The 25,978-nt window shown below is 39.5% G+C and overlaps 1 protein-coding gene across 3 annotated transcripts in view; it reads right to left on the reverse strand.

Annotated features, from left to right (window-relative positions):
• Window positions 1-25,978, reverse strand: part of MORC4 (MORC family CW-type zinc finger 4) — a 54,097-nt gene that overhangs the window by 13,466 nt on the left and 14,653 nt on the right. For all 3 annotated transcript variants that reach the window (XM_041741537.1, XM_041741536.1, XM_041741538.1), the window contains 8 exons: window positions 24,823-24,955; window positions 24,390-24,518; window positions 20,188-20,307; window positions 18,465-18,565; window positions 6,834-6,932; window positions 3,491-3,619; window positions 1,958-2,026; window positions 1,352-1,403 (listed from right to left, as the gene is read on the reverse strand). In XM_041741537.1, coding sequence (XP_041597471.1) covers window positions 1,352-1,403; window positions 1,958-2,026; window positions 3,491-3,619; window positions 6,834-6,932; window positions 18,465-18,565; window positions 20,188-20,307; window positions 24,390-24,518; window positions 24,823-24,955 — 832 coding nt within the window. The remainder of the gene's footprint in view (window positions 1-1,351; window positions 1,404-1,957; window positions 2,027-3,490; window positions 3,620-6,833; window positions 6,933-18,464; window positions 18,566-20,187; window positions 20,308-24,389; window positions 24,519-24,822; window positions 24,956-25,978) is intronic.

A 25,978-nucleotide genomic window follows, 5' to 3' on the forward strand; every position in this document is an offset into this window, starting at 1 on the left:
AATAATCCTAATTTCAAACAAAACACCAAAGGATGAGTCAATCCTTCAGATGCTAGGAGAAAAGCTTGGCCAAAAAAAAAAAAAAAAAACAACTGGTTTCCTATGGCAAACAAACAGCGCGCAGTTATGTACACTCGAACACTGAGCCCAGTTTGGTTATAACCTTAGCAGCTGGACACCTACAGACCTCCCTAACTCACTTACTGGCTTCTAGAGTTTCCCAACCCACAACATAAACCCAGGCCCCCTAATCACCATCTAATTTTCTCCTGTGGCCCAGTTTAAGGCTGGGTTTTCACTCCTCTGAGATCTGTGATGCGGGCAGGGCTGGAGGGGCTAAGCATTGCAGCAAGTGTCAGGGCTGGTTTCAGAGAAATGCATGCAAGAGACTAACACATAATCACAGTGCACACACACACAGAGACATGCATCTAAGATCTTGTGGGAGAGCCAGCTGATGGAGACAGCATAAATGATGAAGGTGGATGAATATAAAGGGGAGGTAAACTGAATGAGGACAGGGCAGTCCCAGGAAATCTCCTGATCTCCAGATCAGACTCTTAGGCCAAGACATGAGGGTATGAAACCTGTTATGTTCATATACCTGGCTTTCGGTTGGATGTCAGAAGAATTAGTATTAGATTGCCTCTATCCTCACCAGTCTGACCTACCCTGATTGAGTGGGGGAGAAGGTGCATCTAACATGCTACTAGCAGATATCTTTGGGAAAGAGGGTCAAGAGGAAAATCATGCAGAAAGGCGAGGTTGGGTGGGGAAGATACATGGGTGCTATGGTGGCTGTCAGGAAAGGATTGTCCCTGAGAGGACGGCCAACCTTATTGCACCCTTCAGCGTCCGGAGCTGGGCAACCATGTCCGAGAGACAGTGCTCCTGAAAATTCAAAACAGCAGAGTCTTTATAAAGCCAGCCAGCCTGGAAGCAGGGATAGGGCAGGGGCACAGAGAACCACCCCTTCTTCCCAGAGAGGAAGGAGGAAGGAATCACCCCTGAATTCTGGAAGAAATGAGACTGAGGAAAAACAAGAGCAGCCTGTACGAGGATGCACAATCCTGAATATTCTGTGACACTGAACGTGACTGTCCAGTATCAGTGCGAAATCCAAATCTGGGAAATAAATGACTTTGGCTCTTCTATTTCTGGTGATCTGAAAATCAGTAACAGCAGATCAAAGGATCAAAGCAAAGTCAAAAGATCCCATGGGAAAAAGACCACCAGAAGCAGTGGTTCGTTATTTCTATGCAGCTCTCAAGACAGCTGCCTCCTTCAACCTATGTCCTCTGTTGGGGGAAAATTTTGCATGAGAAAAGAAAAAGGGCAGACTGTCTCTCACCTGGTGGTTCTCATTGTCCACCAGCAGCTTCTTCCTCTCAAGGGCTTGATCTCTAGGAGAAGATAAGAGGGCTATTTAGTTCACTCATGGCATTTCTCTGTCTGAAATGGATTACCAATTGTAGCCTTAGCTCATAATGTCCCTGCCAAATTAGTGGGCCCCACTGAGTAAATGATGCTGGAGAGAGGTCAACTGCCCCCACCCAAAGAGTGAGGGGGAGGGGAGGGACAAAAAACAATCACTAGTTAAGATACACAGGAGACGACTAGAAGGAATAAAGAATTGGGAGAACAGGGGAGGGAGAGGGAACTCATTCAAAGCCAAAAAAAAAACACAAAAGAAAGAAAAAGAAAGAAAGAAAGAAAGAAGGAAGGAAGGAAAGAAAGAAAGAAAGAAAGAAAGAAAGAAAGAAAGAAAGAAAGAAAGAAAGAAAGAAAAAGAAAGAAAGAAAGAAAGAAAGAAAAAGAAAGAAAAAGAAAGAAAGAAAGAAAGAAAGAAAGAAAGAAAGAAAGAAAGAAAGAAATCTCTCTTCTCAAAACTTCCCTGTCCTGTTAGGAAGGGTCAGGCCCGTCGGCTGTATGATCTAGAACCTTAAAGATACTCAACTGTTTCTTAGCTTTGCTCAAGTATAGGTCTTCATCGATGAGTTCTTGTTCCTCTGGAACAGAGCATCTCCTGTGATACAGAGAAGAAATCATCTTTTGGAAACAACATGTGCCCTTTGGTCTTACCCTTTAGTTTCCCTATAGCCTTAACAAGGTAGGTCTTGGAGGCTAATAACAATCCCCTGACATTACAGAGTTCAGATTCTCCCCACATTACAAAACCTGTGTGCCAAGTTAGCATGTAGCAATTCTTAGTTCAAGGCACACTGTCACCTAATTATTTTTGGTGCATACATTACCTTTCTCCCAAGACATTCAAAGTACCTGACACCTGCAAAAATCCTACTATTGGTGGACAGTAAGAGGCATAAGCTCTATTTTTACACAGTGGATTTCCAGCACAGGAGAGACCTGCCTGAGGTTCCATACAAAGAAATCATTACAGAGACCAGAACCTGAGTCTTTTGCCTCATTTACTGAGAAGGTATTCCCAAGGGGCAGTCTAGAAGCATGAGACTAGCTAAATGAGGTGATGATGCCTGAAGAAGAAAATCAGAGGCTATGACAGAGAGAAGCAATAAGGGATTAGGAGCTTACGTCATAAAAACAACACAACGGAGGTTAGCAAAGAGGAGAGAAAGGAAGAGTCTATAAATGGAAAGAGATCTGCTATATGTAAAGCACAAGGAAGAGAATCTTATGAGTAAACACCGAAAGGCATACTCAAAAATGTATTCAGTGGTCAAAAGCAATCCTAGGAACAAATATATAAATGTTAGTAATAACTGGAAACGCTATGGTATACCCATTTTATAAGGAGGCAGTGTCCTGGAAGTCTACATATCCTGGCTATGTGTAAACTGACTGAAGATTCAGGCTTCAGAAATGAGACTCCCAAGCACTCCATCCCACATTCCAGTCCCACAATCCCACTGCTGCCCAGGGAGAGCCCTTGTTCCCAAATAGTTTACAATCTCTTGAAGAGCCGAAGTACATACATAAGCAAAATGTCTAAAAAATACAAAACCGTATTGAACAAATGTCAAGAATTAAATACCACAGGAAGCCAGCATAAAATGACTGTAAACTATTATCAACAGGAGAAGTATATCACACAGAAATACTTCAGCTTCCCAGATGGATATGATTTGGATAGGCAGATGGAATGCAGAAAGTCATCGTAAACAAGAAGAATGACACTGTCAAGTCACAGAGGAGGGAACAGTCATGGCCCATGTGGGGAACACTGGAGCCACAGGCCTGGCTAAAGAATACAGTGGAAAATGAGGCTGGATAGGTAGGGTGGGATCAGTTAGCAAGGGGCTCCGGTGTTAGGCTGAAGAGTGTGGGCTGGAGATGAAAAGTATTTTAGTGGGCAAAATGAGTGAAATAGAGAGGGGTTCCGCTTATGGAATGAACGAGTCATGGGAATAAAAGGTACTATACTCAAAGAAAAACCTTCTTAAAAAGCGTTTTTAGAATATAGAGACAAATCAGCAATTTTCTCTGCCACAGTACTGAGTCCTAATCTTACCTGTACTTTGGATGGGAGTTATAGTAACAAAACCATCTTGCAGGTAATGTAGATGGATCAACCTTGCCAGGAAGCTTCCTCCACTTAAGACACTCATCGCACTGTACCCATGTCTGGTCAGGAATCTTCCTGAATGAAGGAAAATAGAGGTATGACTGTGTATATCCTAGCTCTGTGCCCTTCTGTTAGAAAGGCACACCCTAAAAGTAAAAGAACAAAATTTTGTACGTGAAGTGTGTTAGAACTCTAATGTTATAATCCAGGTATCTAAAATGCATATCTTGAACTTCACAAATAAGATAATAATAGAACTACGCCAGATATGGATATGAAAAAACAGTAACAAGTATTCAACATAGTAAGCTACCATTATTTATGGAAGTAAATAATGTTTATCCAGAATCTCTTGTTCTAAGCAAATGAGGATAATTTTAACTCTAAAATTAATTAACTAGGAAAACATTTATATACATATAAATATACATGTTAACACTATTACCAAGAAATAAAACCAAAAGATTCATTTTATTTGCTTCTATCCAACTGTGTGACTGATTTGAAATGCATTTGTGGGAGTCACGGAAGCATCATCATCATAAAGTCTCCCTCATTTCCCTGCAGACTCCCTAGTCCTCTCTTTTTTCCATTCAAAAGTTTTTGTTTATACTTCAATCAAAATTTTATTAGGTTGATATTCCCAACATTAACCTTTTAAAAATTCCTACAAGTGTGATTAAATTTCATAGTTAAACATGGTCACTCCAGTCCAACAACTGGGTTAAATAAAGGTAAAATACTTCTAGACTTCTATGCTTAAGACACAAAGCCACTCCCATCCCTGGCAGGAAGCCTAACCCGGTCACCTACACCTCATAGTGAATGTATTTCTCTGTGAATGAAAAGAGGTGGTCCATATATATAATCGAAGCAGTCAGCATCTAAAGTGTGAAAAGCAGACTAGAGGGAGAAGGCTAGAGAAAAGAAGCAGAAAGAGGACAGAGAGGCACCAAGGGCCAATTTGAGAAACATTTAATTTAGCCTAGAAGCATGATGTGTGTGTTACATTTGTGCCGCTCTTATACTAGCCATTTCACTAGAGTGATATGGTTCTTTTTTGTCTTAGATCAATATTCTCCTTATCTTTTTTTTTTTTAAGAGAGAAAGAGAATGCAATCTGGGGCTGGGGTGGGGGAGGGGAAGGAGGAAAGGGAGGGAGAGTGACTCTTAAGCAGGCCCCTTGCCTAGTGTGGAGCCCAATGTGGGGCTTGAGCCCACAATTATGAGATCATGACCTGAGCCAAAATCAAGAGTCACATGCTTCACCAACTGTGCCACCCAGGAGCCCCTTCCTTATCTTTTTAAATAATGGGGTTATTTTATAAAAATGTAAGATTATAGAAAACCTAGAAAATACAGAAAGATATAAAAAAGACCAAAGGTACTCGTATTTCTACCCCTCAACCACAATGTCCTCTTCTTGTTTGAAACTCTATTTTAACAGAGAATTCATACATGTTTTTGGATATATAGCTCCCCATCTCCTAGCTCCAGGCTGCTCCAGTTTTGTAATCTCTAAACTCTGAGCTCAGGTCTGACCTCTGGTGTCCATGTATTTCCATTCAGCCACTGTTTTATCTAGAGCCAGAGATAGCCAAAAGCAGTTTCAGCCTTAGTGGGAGGGGAGAGGGAAGGTCCTATTAGCTTTGAGTTTACATGTTAGACACCCAGAAGACCTGCTTGCAGAAGCCTGCCACTATTACTGTCTTGGGGACTAGCAACTCTTAGCCTCAGGTTACACTGGATTATGGGAGATCGTTCCATCCAGACAGATAGGAGAGGCATTTGGCTCATACTTGCAATAAACAGGTAGTTGGAGGGGTTGCACAATATTCCCCTCACTGCATCCTCCTTCCAGAAGAGTCATGCCTAAGAACTTGGGCTTTCGGGGGCTGACCACCTGTATTTGAACCTCATATCTACCACTTTCTATTTGTTTCATCTTGAACAAGTTACTTTTTTTTTTAAAAGAGTTTATTTATTTATTAATGAGAGACACAGAGAGAGAGAGAGAGTGGCAGAGACATAGGCAGAGGGAGAAGCAGGCTCCATGCAGGGAGCCTGACGTGGGTCTCAATCCTGGGTCTCCAGGATCAGGCCCTGGGCTGAAGGCAGCGCTAAACTGCTGAGCCACCTGGACTCCCCTTGAGCAAGTTACTTAAGCTCAGTGTATCAGTGTCTACATTTGTAAAGAGGTAATAATGTGATTCTGTCCACCTCACAGGGTTGTTGTAATGATCAAATAAATGTAAACCACATGTAAAGGACTTTTACAGGGCCAGGTACATAAGTACTCAATAAACAATAATTATTACAATTGTGCCTCCAGAAAGGTCTTATAACACATGCACACACACTCTAGCAATATATGAACATCTGCTTCATTGTATTAATCACTGCCTGTTTCAAAAGGCAAAAAAAAAAAAAGGCATCTCATCTAAGTTGGCTTTTTTTTGACAACACAGAGGCTAGACAGGAGCAGAGATCTTTAGAGTAAGGCAGTGATATTCACACAACAGCCAATCATGCTACATTTGAAACAAAATCTTGTATCATACATTTGCCTGATCATTTCCATTAAAAAAAAACCCACAGGTGTCAACCCCCAAAATGAACTTTTAACACTCTATAATCATTGTCACGATGGTGGTGTAAGTGATTATACATGTATTGTCACACATTCTATACTCTGTTTTATGCTCATTTCGTGGCTCACTGAGCCATGTCATCCTGATCCATGGTTCTGTATGGAATTCTCCATCTTAAATTCAATAAATTCCTGATATGCTGAGTTCTCTACTTTTACCCTCAAATTTCTTGGTACAGGTCCAACAATGTTCACTAAAACAAAGAGAAGGGAAGTTTGCTAATATTTTGAACACCTACTATATGCCAGGTCCTATACTAAAAATGTTATGCTATCTAATTTCAAATTCTCCCGGAGGTGAGGTAACTTACTTACCCAAGCTCACCCAACTATTAAGAAGCAGATCCAGATTTTCAACCCAGGAGTGTCTCATTTAAATGGCCATCATCTTCCATTATATCACACTGCCTGTAGGATAAACTCACAGCACTAAACTCTTCATATTTATGCTCTAAGCCACACAAATGTTAAACCAGAGTGAAGAGGTCTAGAGAATGATGAAATCAGTACCTGTGATTTCCCCCTTTTTTTTGTTAATTAAACCTCCTTAAATGAAAAGCACCATCTTACTCTTGTTCCTTCCATTTGCTCTATGGATATCACCCCAAATACCTTTATATTCTGTTATTTACTACTCACGGTATTGGCCTGGCTATGGCTGAAGACTCAAAATTTTCTTGGGATGTCTTTTCCTTCCAATAAGCATTGAGCTTCTGGGCAAGGGCATTTATTGTCAACCTGAAAGAAAAAGCAAGAAGAAGCATGTCAAAGCTGGGGATCTGTTGAACAATTTTACGATCTTTGAGATGTTCCCATTTAACAGAAGTTGACACTGCAGAATAAGCAGCCTAATGGTGAACATCTATACTTTCAGAAACTAGGATGGGAATTCACTATCTTTGCAAATGACATGTCAAAATGATGAAGCCATAATGTCGAATGGTCACTTTGGTTGCAAAGGCAAAATGGTCACTAGTCCCAAAAAGTACTGTATTCTTCAAATTTTCAGGACTTCTAGAATCATGAGGTGGCAGAATTAACATCATAGACAATGACAGAAGATTCAACTGCAGAGGCAGGACAGAGACAAATACTGGGAAGTCGATGGGGTGTTGCTTAGACTGTCAGAAGACTACAGGTAAACAATTCAGGACCAAGTTGAAAGTCAGGGGATCAAATACTGCACCCTACCTATTACAAATCCATCCAGTACTAACTTAAAAACTGTCTACAGTAAAAACTGTCTACTCTGTCTACACAGTTCTTCATTCAAATGTTGATCATGGCAGTCAGGGCACCGATGGACAATAACTGTGTCTACACAGTTCTTCATTCAAATGTTGATCATGGCAGTCAGGGCGCTGATGGACAATAAAGTCCCCTTCAACCCTCTGCTATGTATCTGTTAGTGGAGGCTGGACCCTAGCTCTGGCTCTTGCTCTTTCTCCTTTATCTCTCTTCCCCAGTGAACAACAGTAAACCTACGGTCAAACAATGTAATGTGTATAAGTCAAAATCTGAATTTCACTTTTGTTGTTTTTGGATTTTACTTTTAAAAACTCCCAATTTTGAATGACTAATCCCTATTTAATTCTACAACCTAGGATCACACCTTAATGCAGAGTTGTAGACACCTGAAATACTACAAATTTAGAGTTCTTAAAAAATCTCTGGACTCCTTGGATCATTCCCCAAGGGTTTTGTAGACCTCTTATCTCCTTCAGAGGAATTCTTCCTTACCTCCACCTAATATTATGTTAGATTCTGACCACACAGAGAAGAGCTCCTCTATACTCTCTCTCCTCCAACCTACTGATGGTCACACTTCTATGTTTGTATCTTTCCTTCAAGTCACAGATGAAGAACTATTCCAAATTTTCTCTTAAAATTCTGTTTTAAAATTATTTTCAAAAGAAGTAGATTAGGGGCACCTGGGTGGCTCAGTCTACTAAGCATCTGCTTTCAGCTCAGGTCATGATCCCAGGGTCCTGGGATCCAGCACTCGTATGTCAGGCTCCCCACTTTTCCCTCTGCCTCTGCCCCTCCCCCTGCTTTGTGTGCGCTTTCTCTCTCCCTCTCTCTCTCTCATGTGTGCACACACTCACTCCTTCAAATAAATACAATCTTTAAAAAAAATAAAACAAGTAGATTAGATGGGATTCTGGAAAGATGGAGTAGGAAGCATCAAGACTATATCCCTTCACCTAGACAGTCATTGCACTGGCAGAATTGTCTGAGCTATTTGGAATTTTAGAGTCTACTAATGGCTTGCAACTTTCAGGAGGCTTAAATGATAAACTAGCAAGTTTCAGCTCTTAAAACAGGAAAACTGCTATAAAATATACACACAAAAAAAGAGAAATAAATTATCACTATAAAAAAATCAACTGAACACAAAAGAAGACAGTAATACAGGAAATTAGGGACAAAAAATATCTTATGAGTCATATAGAAAACAAAGCAAAATGACAGAAGTCCCTCCTTATCTGTAAGTGCTTTAAATGTAAATGGTTTAAACTTTCCAATCAAAAAGGAGTTTGGTGGAATGAGTAAGAGAAACTCAAAAACCATGATGTAAATATATGCTGCCCAGAGGAGATGAACTTTAGACACAAAAGACACAAGTAGATTGAGAGAGAAAGGATGGAAAGAATAGTCCATGTAAATAGTAACCAAAAGAGAGAAATGGTGGCTATACTAGTATCAGATAAAACAGACTATAAGTCACAAGAGCTAGAATGTGGAAGCAACCCAATTGTCTGTTGATGGATGAATGGATAAGCAAACTGTATTGTGCATGCACGTGTATATGTACACATATAGATATATACACACACAATAGAATATTATACAGCCTTTAAAAAGGAGGGAAATTCTGGCACATGCATTACGCTTGAGGACACTATGCTAGGTGAAATGAGTCAATCACAAAAAGACAAATTACTGTATGATTTCACTTAAATGAGGCACTTAGAGTAGTCAAAATCTTAAGAAACAGACAGTAGAATGAAGGTTGGCAGGGGCTGGTGGAAGTGGGAATGGGGAATTATTGTTTAACAGGTATAGAGTTTCAGTTTTGCAAGATGAAAAGAGTTCTAGAGATGGGTGGTAGTGATGGTTGCATGATGATGTGAATGTCCTTAATGCCACTTAACAATACACCTAAAAATGGTTAGGATGGTAAATTTTATGGTACATATATATTTACTGTGATAAAAAAGAAACTGGGAAAAAAGGGAAATAGATTATGTGGTTGCCAGGGATTGGAATGACTGCTAATGGACAAGGAGTAGCTTTCTGGGATGGTGGAGATGTTTTGGAGTTCAATACTGGTGATGGTTGTACAATTTGTGAATATACTAAGCACCACTACAGTGAAGACTTAATTATGGTGACATTCATGGTACGTGAATTTTATCTTAACTAAAAAGAAAAATAAAGCTCTGTTCTCATGTATCCAGGTAAAATTTACAGAGTAGAATGCATCTTTTTAAGTGTGTAGTTCCATCAGTTTTGACAAATGTATACAGTCACATAACCACCACCTCAACTAAGATAACCACTGCCATGTATTCTGAAATACCATTTCTTCTCAAAAAACCCTGGTTTGACTCCACTGTTCTATTAATCTCCTTCCTTTGGCTTCCCCAATCCTGGTCTATGTGGTCTACACCTACTACTTCCTCTTCATTCTCCCATCTTAACCTCCTACAGTCTAGTTTCCACCATCGCCACCCCATGAAATGGTTCCTTTGTCCAAAGTAGAGTCATTACTTTATCAATGATCCCTGCCAATATCCCACTGTACTAAATTCAAGACTTTGCAGTGATCTTTTGATTCTCTTCTCTCCTTTATACCCCTTATTTAACATGCCACCAAAATCTTTTGAGCTTTTCTTCACAGCATCTGTCCTCTACTTCCTTTTCCATGGCTCTTGTTTCAGACATTCATCTCACACCTAGGTTACTCCAAGACCCTTTAATCCTTCCTTCAATCCATCCTGCGTCATTTTCAGATTTATCAGCTGACCTAATTCATGCCAAGCACCTTAAGAACCATAAAGCAGTATATGGTTGTAATATACTATATCCGGAAGATAGAACTGTTTCAAGTCACTCCCCTAGTCAAGAAAACACAATGAAGTTCCCACTGTCTAAGGCATCAGCTACTCTATCCAACATTCCTCTAAGACAGTTGTTCTTAAACCTTCTCGGTTCATGGCACCCCTTGTGTCTCAAGTTTTTCATGCTACCCGTAGGTCAAAACCAATATGGACCAGGTTTGGTTACTAGACAAGTTAGGTACAAATAATTTAATCAGTATTTATATGCTAACATTTAGTATCTATTTGAGAAAATAATGCATATCAAATGAAAAAAAAGATTTTATTTCATTCTTAAGTAGCCACAATCACTAATGGGATGGCTGTGTGTGTGTATGCCTGCTGGGCGGGGTGCCACTACCCAAACCTTGGAACGAAATTGGACACAGCTCCCCTCATTTCTTATTCAACCCTGCTTCTCATGTATCACTTAGTTTTTTGTCACAGCAACCAATGAAAACCCAGGTTTGCCAAGGTATGATGTAGTCAAAAGGAATGAAACAAATCTTGGTACTCGGAAAGGTGGTGCTGGTACAACAAATACCTATGAATATGGAAGTAGCTTTAGATTTGCACAGTGGGCAGGGGCTGGAAGAATCTGTGGACCATGACAGAAATGGCTGAGACTGAATCTAGATTCTAGACTGAACAGTTAGTGGAAATATGGAGGTTGGGCCCCCCTCCCCTGGTCAGGGCTCAGAAGGAGGTAAAGGGCCATGGGGGAGAAAACAAAGATTTCCTCAGAGAATACCTACATTACTGGGAACAGACTGTTAGCAGAACCACAGATGGTGGAACTGCTTCTGGTGAAGGCTTGGGAGAAGATGAGGAACATGCTACTGGAAAATTTGAGGAAGGTGATCCCGATTAGATAGTGGCAGAGAGCTTAACAGGAGTGTGTCCTGCAGTTCCGTGGAAAGCAAAACTTGTAATGATGCCACAGGACTGTTAGCCGAGGAGACTTCCAGGCAACCTGTTGACAGTGTGGCCCAGTGTCTTCAGGCTGCTTACATAAAATATGGGAGGAGACAAAGACGTTGAGAGGGAACTCTTGGACAAAAAGGGACCAGGACTTAATGTTTCTGTAAGTCCTCAGCTTATCTCCAGACAGCAAAAGATACTAAAATGGAGACATTCATGATCAGAAAAGCACACTCTGGAGAAAAAGCCAGGGCTGTGGCTAGAGAACCTTTCGCTAATATGTCAGATCAAAAGGTCAGAGTATTCTGTCACACAAAAAAGCTCTTTGAAAAGAGTAAACATGTGACTCAGATCTCCAGAGCCATCTCAGCAGAAGCCAAGAATATAAATAGGATTATCTAGGAAAGACCTGTCAAGAGCTTCTTGTCTGAGTGAATATCCATGACATACATGTAAGATCCACAAGATTCCTGAGAATGGTGTCCTGGCACGAAAATTGCTACCCTAGGCTGACAAGGATGGAGAGGGTACAAAATGAGAAGGAGGTTGGTGGACCTCCACAACTCTACAGTCAGAACACAGGCCGATGAAGATCCTGAGCCACGGATGCATACCCCCTTTGCTGAAAAAGGAAAGAGGACTCTGAGGGTGCAGTGATGAGCCCAGAGGGCAGAGCATCAAGTTCAGCAGAGGAGGCTGCAAGCCCCAGAACATTAGTTGCAGGGCTTGAGACTTAATGGCATTACTGTGGCTGGATTTTGAAATTGCTTGAGGCCTGTGACTCTGTTTTCCTTCCATTTTCCTCCGTTTGAACTGGAATATCTTGACCTGGTAAGCCTGTCCCACCATTCTATTTTGAGAGTGAAATGGAGAGGAATTTGACCCCAAGTTGCATGGGACCCACCCCTGGTTCAGATAATGAGATTTGGGAATCCTGAACTGCTGACATTAAGACAGGAGCTTAAGTCTTAGAGTTGCTATAATAGTTGAGATTTGGGGATGTTGGGAGGGGGTGAATGTATTTTGTGTGTGAAATATAAGTGGATCCTAGAAGCCCAGGGGGCAGGCTGTGGTAGGTGGAATACCAGTCCTCCAAAGATTTCTATGTCCTAAACCCTCGAGCCTGTGACTGTATCAGGTTACATGGCAAAGGAGAATTAAGGTTGCAGATGGAATTAAGGTTACTTACTTACCAGCGGACCTTAAGAGGGGAAGATTATGCTGAATTATCCAGTGTAATCACAAGGGTCCTTAAAAGAAGAAGAGTGAAGGCAGAAGAGTCAGAATCAGAGAAGTAGATGTGATGACAGAAGTAGGGTCATTGTTCTACTAAAGCTGTTCAGAAAGATAGAAAGAGATGGAATACTTCCAAACTCGTTCTATAAGGCCAGCAACACCTTAATTCCAAAACCAGAAAAAGACCCCACCAAAAAGGAGAATTACAGACCAATATCCCTGATCAACATGGATGCAAAAATTCTCAACAAGATACTAGCCAATAGGATACAACAATACATTAAGAAGATTATTCACCATGACCAAGTAGGATTTATCCCAGGGATGCAAGGCTGGTTCAACACTCGTAAAACAATCAATGTGATGCATCATATCAGCAAGAGAAAACACAAGAACCATATGATCCTCTCATTAGATGCAGAGAAAGCATTTGACAAAAGACAGCATCCATTCCTGATCAAAACTCTTCAGAGCATAGGGATAGAGGGAACATTCCTCAACATGTTAAAAGCCATCTACGAAAAGCTCACAGCAAATATCATTCTCAATGGGGAAACACTGGGAGCCTTTCCCCTAAGATCAGGAATAAGACAGGGATGTCCACTCTCACCACTGCTATTCAACATAGTACTAGAAGCAATCAGGCAACATAAAGAAATAAAAGGCATTCAAATTGGCAAAGAAGAAGTCAAACTCTCCCTCTTCACCGATGACATAGAAAACCCAAAAGACTCCACCCCAAGATTGCTAGAACTCATACAGCAATTCGGCAGTGTGGCAGGATACAAAATCAATGCCCTGAAGTCAGTGGCATTTCTATACACTAACAATGAGACTGAAGAAAGAGAAATGAAGGGGTCAATCCCATTTACAATTGCACCCAAAAGCATAAGATACCTAGGAATAAACCTAACCAAAGAGGTAAAGGATCTATATCCTAAAACCTACAGAACACTTCTGAAAGAAATTGAGGAAGACACAAAGAGATGGAAAAATATTCCACGCTCATGGATTGGAAGAATTAACATTGTGAAAATGTCAATGTTACCCAGGGCAATTTACATGTTTAATGCAATCCCTATCAAAATACCATGGACTTTCTTCAGAGAGTTGGAACAAATTATCTTAAGATTTGTGTGGAATCAGAAAAGACCCCAAATAGCCAGGGGAATATTAAAAAAGAAAACCATAGCTGGGGACATCACAATGCCAGATTTCAGGTTGTACTACAAAGCTGTGGTCATCAAAGACAGTGTGGTACTGGCACAAAAACAGACACATAGATCAATGGAACAGAATAGAGAATCCAGAAGTGGACCCTCAACTTTATGGTCAAATAATATTCGACAAAGGAGGAAACACTATCCACTGGAAAAAGGACAGTCTCTTCAATAAATGGTGCTGGGAAAATTGGACATCCACATGCAGAAGAATGAAACTGGACCATTCTCTTACACCATACACAAAGATAAACTCAAAATGGATGAAAGATCTTAAAGTGAGACAAGATTCCATCAAAATCCTAGAGGAGAACACAGGCAACACCCTTTTTGAACTTGGCCACAGTAACTTCTTGCAAGATACATCCATGAAGGCAAGAGAAACAAAAGCAAAAATGAACTATTGGGACTTCATCAAGATAAGAAGCTTTTGCACAGCAAAAGAAACAGTCAATAAAACTGAAAGACAACCTACAGAATGGGAGAAGATATTTGCAAATGACGTATCAGATAAAGGGCTAGTATCCAAGATCTATAAAGAACTTATTGAACTCAACAGCAAAGAAAGAAACAATCCAATCATGAAATGGGCAAAAGACATGAACAGAAATCTCAGAGGAAGACATAGACATGGCCAACAAGCACATGAGAAAATGCTCTGCATCACTTGCCACCCGGGAAATACAAATCAAAACCACAATGAGATACCACCTCACACCAGTGAGAATGGGGAAAATTAACAAAGCAAGAAACCACAAATGTTGGAGAAGATGTGGAGAAAGGGGAACCCTCCTGCACTGTTGGTGGGAATGTAAACTGGTGCAGCCACTCTGGAAAACTGTGTGGAGGTTCCTCAAAGAGTTAAAAATAGATCTGCCCTACGACCCAGCAATTGCATTGCTGGGGATTTACCCCAAAGATACAGATGCAATGAAACGCCGGGACACCTGCACCCCGATGTTTCCAGCAGCAATGTCCACAATAGCCCAGCTGTGGAAGGAGCCTCGGTGTCCATCGAAAGATGAATGGATAAAGAAGATGTGGTTTATGTATACAATGGAATATTACTCAGCCATTAGAAACGACAAATACCCACCATTTGCTTCAACGTGGATGGAACTGGAGGGTATTATGCTGAGTGAAATAAGTCAATCAGAGAAGGACAAACATTATATGGTCTCATTCATTTGGGAAATATAAAAATAGTGAAAGTGAATAAAGGAGAAAGGAGAAAAAAATGTGTGGGAAATATCAGAAAGGGAGACAGAACATGAGAGACTCCTAACTCTGGGAAACGAACTAGGGGTGGTGGAAGGGGAGGTGGGTGGAGGGTGGGGGTGTCTGGGTGACGGGCAGTGAGGGGGGCACTTGATGGGATGAGCACTGGGTATTATTCTATATGTTGGCAAATTGAACACCAATAAAAAAAAAAAGAAGTAGGATCATCGGAGTGATGTGATGTGAGAAGGACTTGACCCACCACTGATGGCTCTGAAGATGGAGAGAGAGGGCCATGCACAGGCCAAGGAATGCCAGCAGCCTCTAGGAGTTGGAAACTTCTAGAAATGGATTCCCCCCCTGGAGCCCTCAGAGAGGAATGTAGCCCTGCTAACCTTAATTTTAGCCTAGTGAGGCTAGGCAGAAATTTTATTTGTGTTGGGACTTCTAACCTACAGAACTCTAAGGCAATAAATCAGCATTGTCTTAAGCCACGAAGTTTGTGGTGATTTGCTCGAACAGGAAGAAAAGATCATTTCTATTATTTAGAGATAGAAGTTGAGTATCACGGTACTTTCCTCAAAAATATAGAATATCCTATTGCTCCCCTCTGTTTGAGTTTATTATGTGCAGTTTGACATGCAGTCTGGGAACTGTGGCTCTAGGGTAGGAGTCGGCAAACTACAGACTGTGGACCAAATTCAGGCACTGCCTGCTTTTGTAAAAAAAAATGTCTTGGACACAGACATGCTCATTCCTTTACTTATTGTCTAGGGCTTTTATACTGCTTTTATACTACAGTAGAACTGAGTAGTTGTGACAGACCACATGGCCCACAAAACCTAAAATATTTACTTCCTGACCCTTCACAGGAAAAGTGTGCCAATTCCTGCTTCAGGAGATGGCCCTGTTCTGTCTATTCGACTCTATTTCCCTTCATTCTAGTTGTGTCCTCTTCCCACACCCTATATTCTCACCATTTTGAGTTCCTGTCACTACTTGTCATGCTATAGTTCCATCCTGGAATTTCCTTCCCTCCTGTTTCTAAGTCCTGTATCCTTTCAGACAAATCTCAAGTCATAACTTCCACCTAAAACCTTCCCTATCTGTTCTATCAGGGCATTTTTCCTGTACCATATCACTTAGGTTTTGACTGATCACACAGCCATTTTATTGCTGTCTAAACTGTTTCACATATGTGACAATTCATCATTAAAAACAGACTGTAAGCTCCTGAAAGGCAGCATCCATACCTTGAATTTCTCTGGAAGACTCCACAAAGCCCAGCCATGGTGCCATTGCACCAGTGAGGTGGTCAGTGGGTGTGTGTTCATATTTCTTAAGCTGAAATTCACTCTAAAAACGTTGTCAGTTTGAGTCCTGATAGTTGCAGCTGAAATCTGATATCCATAACTATTAAGAGTGATATTACAGATGATTTATTTGTAGACATTCCAGTACTATGATGGCTGGTATCTCTTTTAGCATTTGCAGTTTTGATTTCTATCATACTCTTAGGATGAGTTTCTGATAGCAGACAGCCTTCTCTAATCCCCTTCTCAAAGTCTTCTATTTTTTTTTAACTAAACATCTTTTCATTTATATAAAATACAGTGAAAAAGGATAATGATGCCAGAATTGGGATAAAAGTAATATAAATTTGTTATCCTCAAATAAAAAAAAATTGTTATCCTCAAAAGATTATGTAGGATAGTATACTAGTTTCCTGTTTTCAATAAAATGTGTAGCAGATATTAAGCTCCTTAAGCAAAAATCCTAGATATTTAACTAGATAAAACTACTGTCTATGGAATATCTCTATTTAAATGCCCTGCAATCACCTCAAACTCATCATAGTAAAACAAAACATCACAAGCCAAGGTCTAATCCCTCTAAAATTTAAAAGGTAGATGTGGGGAGTAACAAAGATGATATAAGAAAGATGTTAAGTACTGTTTAATATCTAATATTTGGATTTCACAAATCTTAACTATTTCATTTTCACCAGAAATTCACTGTTCCTTTCACTCAAGAGAAAAAAAGAATGACTTGGCTCTGAGACTTGTCCAACTGATGTCATTTCTAAACTTTCACTCTTAAGAGTCAGGTCCTAGTGGAAGATCTCTATTATGGATCAGACTCATTTAAAAGGCCATATTCCTTAAACTGAGGGCAGGTGGTTACCACACCCACTGGGTGGCCTGAGGAATCAAGAACCCATTGCCCTGAAATTAATTTAGGGTTGCCATCCAAACAGCTGTCTCTTTTTCAAGCACTAAACCGAAAATTCCTATGGCTCCTGATAAATTATGGTGTAAGATTTAACTAATTCTACTACATTTTTTGGGTACAAACCAAAAGAAATTTGGGGAAGTGCTTCCCGCCCCCCCTCTAAAATTTGCTATGAGGTTTTAGGGAAAAGGACACCAAATGTCCTCATACCTTCTTTCTCCTTACTACTAGAACACCGCCTACCCTCTCCTGCCTAGACTTTCCTCTGCTTAGAATGTCTTTTCCCTATCTGTCTACCTAGCAAACTCCAATTTCTCCTTCAAGATTAAGCTCAAGTAGGATCTGCTCTGTGAAGCTTTGTTTGACCCTTTAGGCATATTTAAAGGCTCTTCCCATTTTGCATGTATCCTCCATTGAAGCAACTATTTTATGGGTATTTGTTTCTTCTTTGCATACATCTCATCTCATCTAGTTAGTTCACAGGCATCAAGGATTCTTATCTTTCATTCTTCTGTCCCTAGTAGCTAGCACATAGGAGATATACTTAAGAAGGAATGAATAATCCATCCCTCGCTAAAAGTTTTACAACAAATTGTTGTTATCTTGGCTTCACTGACTCCGTTTTTTGTCTCCTAAAAATATCCTTGCTGTTTCAGCCTCAGTGTCAAGTTCCTTTTTCATTTTTTGTCTCACTTATGAAATCTAGATGCTTCCATGAAAACACACATATCTCTCCTGCTGCTTTCCTCTCAATCTGTTCACCGGCTTCAAGAAATTCTTTTGGAACAAACTTCAAACTGTGGCTTTTTTTTCCCCCTAACATATTTGATGCCTGCAGATCCTTTCATCCCTTTTCATTAAGATCAATCCCAACTCTTTGTTTTACCAGAAGTATCTTATGAAGTGACTGCCATGCTCTTTCCATACTTTTTTTTTAAATTTTTATTTATTATTTATGATAGTCACAGAGAGAGAGAGGCAGAGACACAGGCAGAGGGAGAAGCAGGCTCCATGCACCGGGAGCCCGACGTGGGATTCGATCCCGGGCCTCCAGGATCGCGCCCTGGGCCAAAGGCAGGCGCCAAACCGCTGCGCCACCCAGGGATCCCTCTTTCCATACTTTTTAAAGGTAAATTTTATCTCAACTGGGCTCTCTCTATATAATGTATCAATAAGCTTTCATTGAAAAATCAAGTAATTTTATCTCTCATCTTGTAAGAGTGGTTTAAAGGAATTCTCAGCTCATCTGGCTGGCTTTTAGTGATGATTTGAGAGATTGCAGAGGATAGAATCAGATCTGAATAGACTATCAGAAACACCTCAGGTTGGGAGTGACTCACCGGTACTCCTTGGTGTATTCAAAGTCTTGTTTGTTATATGCAGGTTTTAAGAAATTGCACTCGATGACTCCAATTACTCCCACACCTTCTCCATGAGTTGGCTTCGAAAAAAAATATTAAGTTCAACACTTACATTACTGTTGACCATCTGGAAGCATTTCCTTTTGATTTTAAGCAGTAATAGAAAGGTTACATAACATTCAAAGGCAAGGAAAGTACAGCAACATCTAGAGAAATACCCAGGATGAACTTGAACAGACCACAAGTATTCCACTGGACTGGAACCTCTGACCAATTCTAAGGCAGAGATTTTCAGACTATGATCCATAGATTCTCTAGGATTTTCCAGGGATTAATAGCCATCTCTACTTCATGCACACTACTTCCACCTTCATCTGTTTTATATTATGGGGTTGCTGTAAGATTTCCTTTGAACAAAGAATGACAATGCTAAAAAAAACAACAACAACAAAGACAAACAAGGCTACATACTACTTTTCTATGGAATAGAAACCAACCTTCATCAGAAAAGCAATTTTAAGGATAATATGTAAACATCACACTCTACAAAAATAAATAATTTTTATATATGTAGGCTACCAAACAATTACAAAAGGGAGTCAGGGGATGCCTCTGTGGCTCAATAGTTTAGTGTCTGCTTTTGGCCCAGGGCATGATCCTGGAGTCCTGGGATTGAGTCCCACATCAGGCTCCCTGCATGGAGCCTGCTTCTCCCTCTGCTGGTGTCTCTGCCTCTCTCTGTCTCTCTCTCTGCGTGTGTCTCTCATGAATAAATAAAATCTTTAAAAAAAAAAAAGGGAGTCAGACTAGCAGTGGTTATTAATGACAAGCTGATATAAAATACTTTGGGATTTAAAAAGTCAAGGTGTAATTAGGATGGCATTCATATATGTGTTGTACATATAAAGATGATATAACAATGAAAAGCAGCATAGGCTGTAAATTAGCTATCCTAGATCTTCTATAACTTTGTCCTACTGTGTAACGCAAAGCAGTTTATCATCTTTCATGCTTTAGCAATCTTATCTATAAAATGGGAATGAATAGGATATTTGTGGATCTGACAACCTGAACATGCCATTAAAACATTAAAGATGATGGTAGTATTTGTACAGTTCAGTTTATATAGTATATTCATTATTTATCCCATTTAAGCTTCTCAGCCTGGTAAGCTGTAGGGTAGGCAGAGCAGATAAAATCATTTCTGTTGCTTTTATTTTACAGGGAAGGAAAGATGAGCCTTAGAGAAATGTAAAAATTTAGTTAAAGTTCCTCAGATTTTAAGTGGAAAAGGCAGAACTCAAATCCGGGTCAAATTTAGTGGTCATCAACCACTAAATTTCATTCTGCTTCTACTGTGCCTTATTGTCTCTCCAAGAAAGTAGAAAGAGCTATCTTAAACACTAATAAACCAATACACATGGCAAAGTTACTGGTGTTCTAATACTCTCTCTTCTCAACAGCTACCTGGAAAATGCATTCAGTAAAGCTCCTGGATTAATTATCACTGGTGAAGAATGAGAAGTAGAAAGAGCTTTCCAACCAAAGACAGCTCACTGATAACACAGAGTTCCAGGATCAGATTTAACAACCATCATAAGGTGGGAGTAAAAGCAATTAATGAGTCTATCCCCTTTGTAAATTTCAAATCCTCTTCTTTCTCTTTTCAGGCTTCTATGACAAAGAAACATTAACCACTCACCTTCACCTGGCATCCCACCTTCTCAAAAGACTTTATGAGTCGGTTGTTATGATACATCATGACTCCAAACTGGTTATAATTCTTGCAAGAGAACCCAAAAGTTATTTTCACTTGCTTATTCTGAGAGGAAAATCATTAAGGAATCAAACACCATGGGATTTAGCAGACAATATTTTGCACTGTTATAGAAAAAACAACAACAACAACAACAACAACAAAACCCCATCATATACCATTGGATTTAAGTTGGTATAACCCTTCCAGGGGACATTTACAAAATCTGTAGCAATAGCTTTAAAAATATTCTTAATCTGTGACCAAGTAATTCTCCTTCCAGGAATTTATCCTAGAGAAATAGTCAGGAAAGCTCATAAAGGTTTATGAGTTACAGAGATTGGTCAATTAGCTAGAATGACAGAAAAACAAATAATTTAAATGTCTGACAATAAGGGGATGGCTAAATAAATGTTAGTATATTCACATGGTCTATTATATGCCTTTGAAAATTATGTCCCTGAAAAATATTTAGGTACATTAGGAAATGTTCAGAATATAATGATAAGCATTATTTAAAAATATGTATATAGGAATACATGCATAGAAAAGAGTGTAGGAAATACACCAAAATATCATCAGTGGTTCAAAAATTCATAAACAATCACAAAACATTTCTTAACCTGTGCTAGTTGCTCAATTTGCTGCTAGGTAAGATAAGAGTGGTAGCTAGTACAATACAAATCCACACAATTACAGTTAATGCTTGAACAGTATGGATTTGCACTGCACAGATCTACTTGTGCATAGATTTTTTTTTCAATAAATACACTGGAAAAATTCTTGGAGATTTGTGCCAATTTTTGAAGACTCACAAATACACTGTGCAGCCCAGAAGTGCCCCCTGCAAAAAAAAGAAAAAGTTAGGTATTATTGTAAGGATGCAGTTTATACTACCATACAGAACATATGTTAATTGTTCATGTTATTAGTAAAGCCTCCTAACAAGAGTATGCTATTAGTAGTTAGGTTTCTGGGGAGTCCAAAGTTATACTCAGATTTGCGACTGTGCAAGGGAGTAGGTGTCCCTAACCCCTGTATTGTTTAAGAGTCAACTGTATAAGCAATAAGGTAAGTCCTGCTAATCATGCAAAACACAATGAAAGCAAAAGCGAGAATAAAGAAGAATAAAGTCACTTTTTAAGGGTAAAGGACAATGAATAGTCCTGTTGTAATATGTTTCATGGAAAGAAGTGAACAAGCTTGGAGACATGAAATAAAGTGAATTAAATATTATATGTAAAAGATGAACAATGATATGTTTTCAGCAGGTTCTATTTGATTCAAAAACCAAGATAAGAGAGTGAGAAAGACAAAGGGGGAGACAGAGAAACTGAAATTTCTATTAAAACAAATACTAAGAAATCTTCATGTCCAAATGAGCTGAAATTTGTTACTGATTCCAAAAACGATCTCCATTGCCCTCTCTATGTAATATTAGCCACTTGCATCGAATCTAGTTAACAAATAGGCCAGGTATGATACAAAGACATCATACAGGGGGCTACACAACAGAGTAAAGTTTGGCTCAGAAATTACGATCTGGGCTCGAGAAGTTCCAATCAAATCTCAGGTAAGACTATTCCCATGAAAAAGCAAAACAGGACAAACTCCCCAAAACAAACTCAAACTCAATACTATCAAATTTAACATTTTTTAGAGATATGTCAAATTCTTCTGTTGCATGCTTTTAAAATTCTAAATCACAGGGTGGCAGTGCACTGGGGTAGGAGGTTTCCCAAACTAGTATAAGAAGGAAGGACAAGAAGAGAAAAGAGGCCTTTGATAACTGAGGAATAATTAAGTCAACATCAGTGATCTTGTCTCTCTTTGATGTTGGGGTAAATTTTATCAGGAGTTTCATGTCACTCATGCCTATAGTGAATTCATTTAGCCCAAATTCTAACAGGGGAAGATAACTAGTTTAATGGGAAATTGGGTTGAAGTACATGTCACATGCATTGCTGTTAAAAAAAGAAAAACTGTGGGGGGTGGCACCTAGGTGGCTGAGTGGTTGCTTTGTCTCAGGTCATGATTCCAGGGTCCTGGGATCGAGTCCCGCATCAGGCTCCCCCTAGGGAGCCTGTTTCTCCCTCTGCTTATGTCTCTGCCTCTCTGTCTGTGTCTCTCATAAATAAATAAAATCTTTAAAAAAATAAAAAAGAAAAAATGGGCACCTGGGTGTCTCAGTCTGTTAAGCCTCTAACTTGTGATTTTGGCCCAGGTCACAATCTCATGGGTCATGAAACTAAGCCAGGCAGGGGGCTTCCAGCTCAGCAGGGAGTCTGCTTGAGATTCTCTCTCTTCCTCTCCCCCCACACATGCACATGTGCTCACTCTCTTATATAAATACATCGAAAAAAAGCTCAAATTGGAATCATTTGCCCCCCAAGTAAACAAATCAGGACTTAGTTCTGGCTCTAAACAATCCCAGGAGTATGACCTTTCAAGAGTCCATCTGAAATTTCCTGCTCAACACCATGTACATGATAAAAACCCTGATTTTCCTTTCTTCCACAAAAGAAGCTGACCTGGCCTAAAATAATCCTTTCTTTTCTTTTGCTAACAACTTTTTGCCCCATCCTATAAATACCTTCCACTTTGTATAGCTCCTGGGACCATCTCTTAATTGCTAAATGGGATGCTGCCCTCTTCACAGATCACTTAATAAAACCAATTAGATCTTCAGGAGAATTGTATTTTTTAGCAGTGCACAGGAATTGCTCTGACAGAAACCCACAAAAGAAAGAAGCTGGAGACAGAAATGTGGCATCCCCTGAAATAGTGGTTGGAAAGTACTTCTTTAAAACTGGCTCTGTTAAACCTAGGACATTAAGATCCTAGCCTACATACAGTGAATTACAGCTAATGTACCTACAAAATATAACAACACTAGTTCTGGGTTTGCTAAGATGGCCTTGTTCAGGGCTTTTTTCTTTTTCAAAAGCTTTTGTAGTAGAGAGGGTATGTGATCCCCAAAAAAGGAGAAAATCACTTGACTTATGAGTAAGGACTTACACAGCTTTTAAAAAAGGGAACAACAATTTCTAATTTTTGGTCACATAAGAAAGACAAAGCAAACTAGGTAAAGCCTTTGATAAAGCAAATCGGGTGGGAACATGTTTCTTGGGCCAAGAGCTGTGCTTAGTTACTAGAAAATAAATTATGAAAGCAATTCTTCATGACTGCTTAGGAGTTCTCCCCTTCCAAAGACTTTATTTTTGCCCCAAAAGCCATCAACAGAGTTGGACCTAATTTCCATAGTTCATCTTAAGATTTTTCTCAAGCATCTGAAATCCATTCCCAGTGTAATAGGGGGTAGAAGTGAAAATCAGTATTACTTCTTTGAGCGGCTCCCATTATGACAAGTATCAGGAAATCCATGTCAAACCTGTTGAGGATTTACCTCACCCTAGGAAATCAACCTTTAATTTTCACTCTCCTAACTTCCATCAATATAAGTCTGGACTTGTAACAACAAAGACCATACTATGCCCAAAAGATTAACATGTTCTAGTTAATATTTGATTATTTCAATGTAACATATAACAAAATTCCAGTGCAAACCATACAGCATGGATCATTCCTTATTGCAGAGAGTCTCACACCTGGCTACTCAGTAGAATTAGCTGAAGATTTAAAAATAAATTATTCCTATTAGAAAAAGAGATTTCAGAATCTTCTGACCCAGAATCTCCAAAATCTCAGGATGCTGTATGATTTTAATAATTTCCAGATGGTATCTGATAAAACTGACATATCTATTGGCATTTAAGAAATTCCTTCAAAAAAAAAAAAAAAAGAAACACCTTCTTAAAGAATATACTGTACGGGTACCTGGGTGGCTCAGTTAGTTAAGCATCCGACTCTTGATTTCAGCTCAGGTTATGATCTTGGGGATGTAAGATTGAGCCCCGCATTGGGCTCCACATGGAGCCTGCTTGAGATTCTCTCTCTCCCTCTCCCTCTGCCCCTCCTCCCTGTTCTCGCTCTCTCTCTCTAAAAAAAAAAAAGAATATACTGTAATAAGATTTGTATTACAACACACATTTTTCAATTGGGAAAAAAATCATTTTTGTTTTTTTATTTCAACGTGGAACTCTAATCCTGAAATGAAGAGGTCCAATTTCATGTAGTTGTAAGGATACAGTAAAAGTAGGTTTATATAAATCATATCCTACATTAGCCAGGCTCTTGGCAATCATCTGAGTAGTCACCTTCTTTTGACGCAGAAAAATTTTCATTCGTGGCTTCATATACAGAATACCACAAAATGCCTATGGAACAGCAAAGGGAAAATTATTATATGACATCGCCAATTCTACTAACATCCTCATAAACACTGCTAGTGACTGAGATCTATTCTGGGTAAAGATGTAGCTTAGTTTCTCTACCTTGTTATCTCAACTACTGCACAAAAGTGCTACTGACAGTATTAGCTATAGAGGAGACAGTGAAAAGGAATCCTAGCACAGGGCTAAAAGTTTGTCATCTTTATATAACTGAGATCTTGTTCTGCAATATTTTCATGTTACAAGAGATCTTACCTCTCATTGTTGAAGAAAAACCACTCTTACTCACCCGTAAAGAATACTCTGTTTCTGGCAGCTCACAGGTAACATTACCAGTCTCTTTTTCTTCTGTGCCAAAGTCTGATACCAGGATGTCATATTGATCTGTATCAAAGTCCAACTCAGATTTTCCATCTTTATTTCTGGGTAAAAGAGACAAGTACCAATCTAACAAATACTGATTCCAAAGGACAAAAATGCATCAGGAACCCAAGAGAGAAGAAACAATATAAGCCAAAACTCAGACACATATTTCTTTCCCTATCAGTACAAAGGAGCTATAAATTACTTGGTTTGAAGATCACACAATACTTAGAGGTATTCCTAGTCTAAACAAATCGACTGTTTCATAGAAGTGGTGAGCCAAGTACAAAAGACAAAAAAAGGGAAAGTGGAAATGTCTGATTTGATAAATCAAATGGATGTCAGCTACTCTCAGAGTGGGATCTTAAAATAGATCCAAACTTTCTGGGAACTGCTGGGTAGGTCATTCAACATCATCCACTCCAACTGAATAAATAGAAGAATGAATCAAAACCTACTTCTGATTTCAGCAATAGTATAAGGACTAATGAAATACCAAGATTCCCTAGATCTAATCCTATTTCTTTGAGGAAGGAAAAAAGGGTTGCCATAGAAACAGCATGTATCTGCTAGTCCTCTGAAATATCATTTATGGAATTATCATCTAAATATAATAGTGCTCATATTCCTTTCACAAGGATCTTTCTTCTTCTCATAATCCTTTTGGGCTACTTAGCTTTGATCCATTCTGAGACCCTGGACTATATCACTAACAACTGCCAGGGTGAAAAGGCAAGACCCATCTTTGTTCCTGGAAAAAAACCCAAAACAAGAGATGAGCTACAGAGAAAACATATATATCAGAACAGCCGTTCCCAAAGTTTGTTCTGTGGAACAGTAGTTCCCCTAAATAAGAAATAAGTAGGGACACCTGGGTGGCTCAGTGGTTGAGCATCTGCCTTCGGCTCAGGGCCTGATACTGGGGTCCTGGGATCGATTCCTGCATTGGGCTCCCCACAGAGAGCATGCTTCTTCTTCTGCCTGTATCTTTGCCTCTCTCAGTGTCTCTCATGAATAAATAAATAAAATCTTTTTTAAAAAGAGAAGTAAGTAATAAGGGTTGTATGACTGAATAAAATTGA

This window comes from Vulpes lagopus, chromosome X (genome assembly GCF_018345385.1).
Source record: "Vulpes lagopus strain Blue_001 chromosome X, ASM1834538v1, whole genome shotgun sequence".
Lineage (NCBI taxonomy): Eukaryota > Metazoa > Chordata > Mammalia > Carnivora > Canidae > Vulpes > Vulpes lagopus.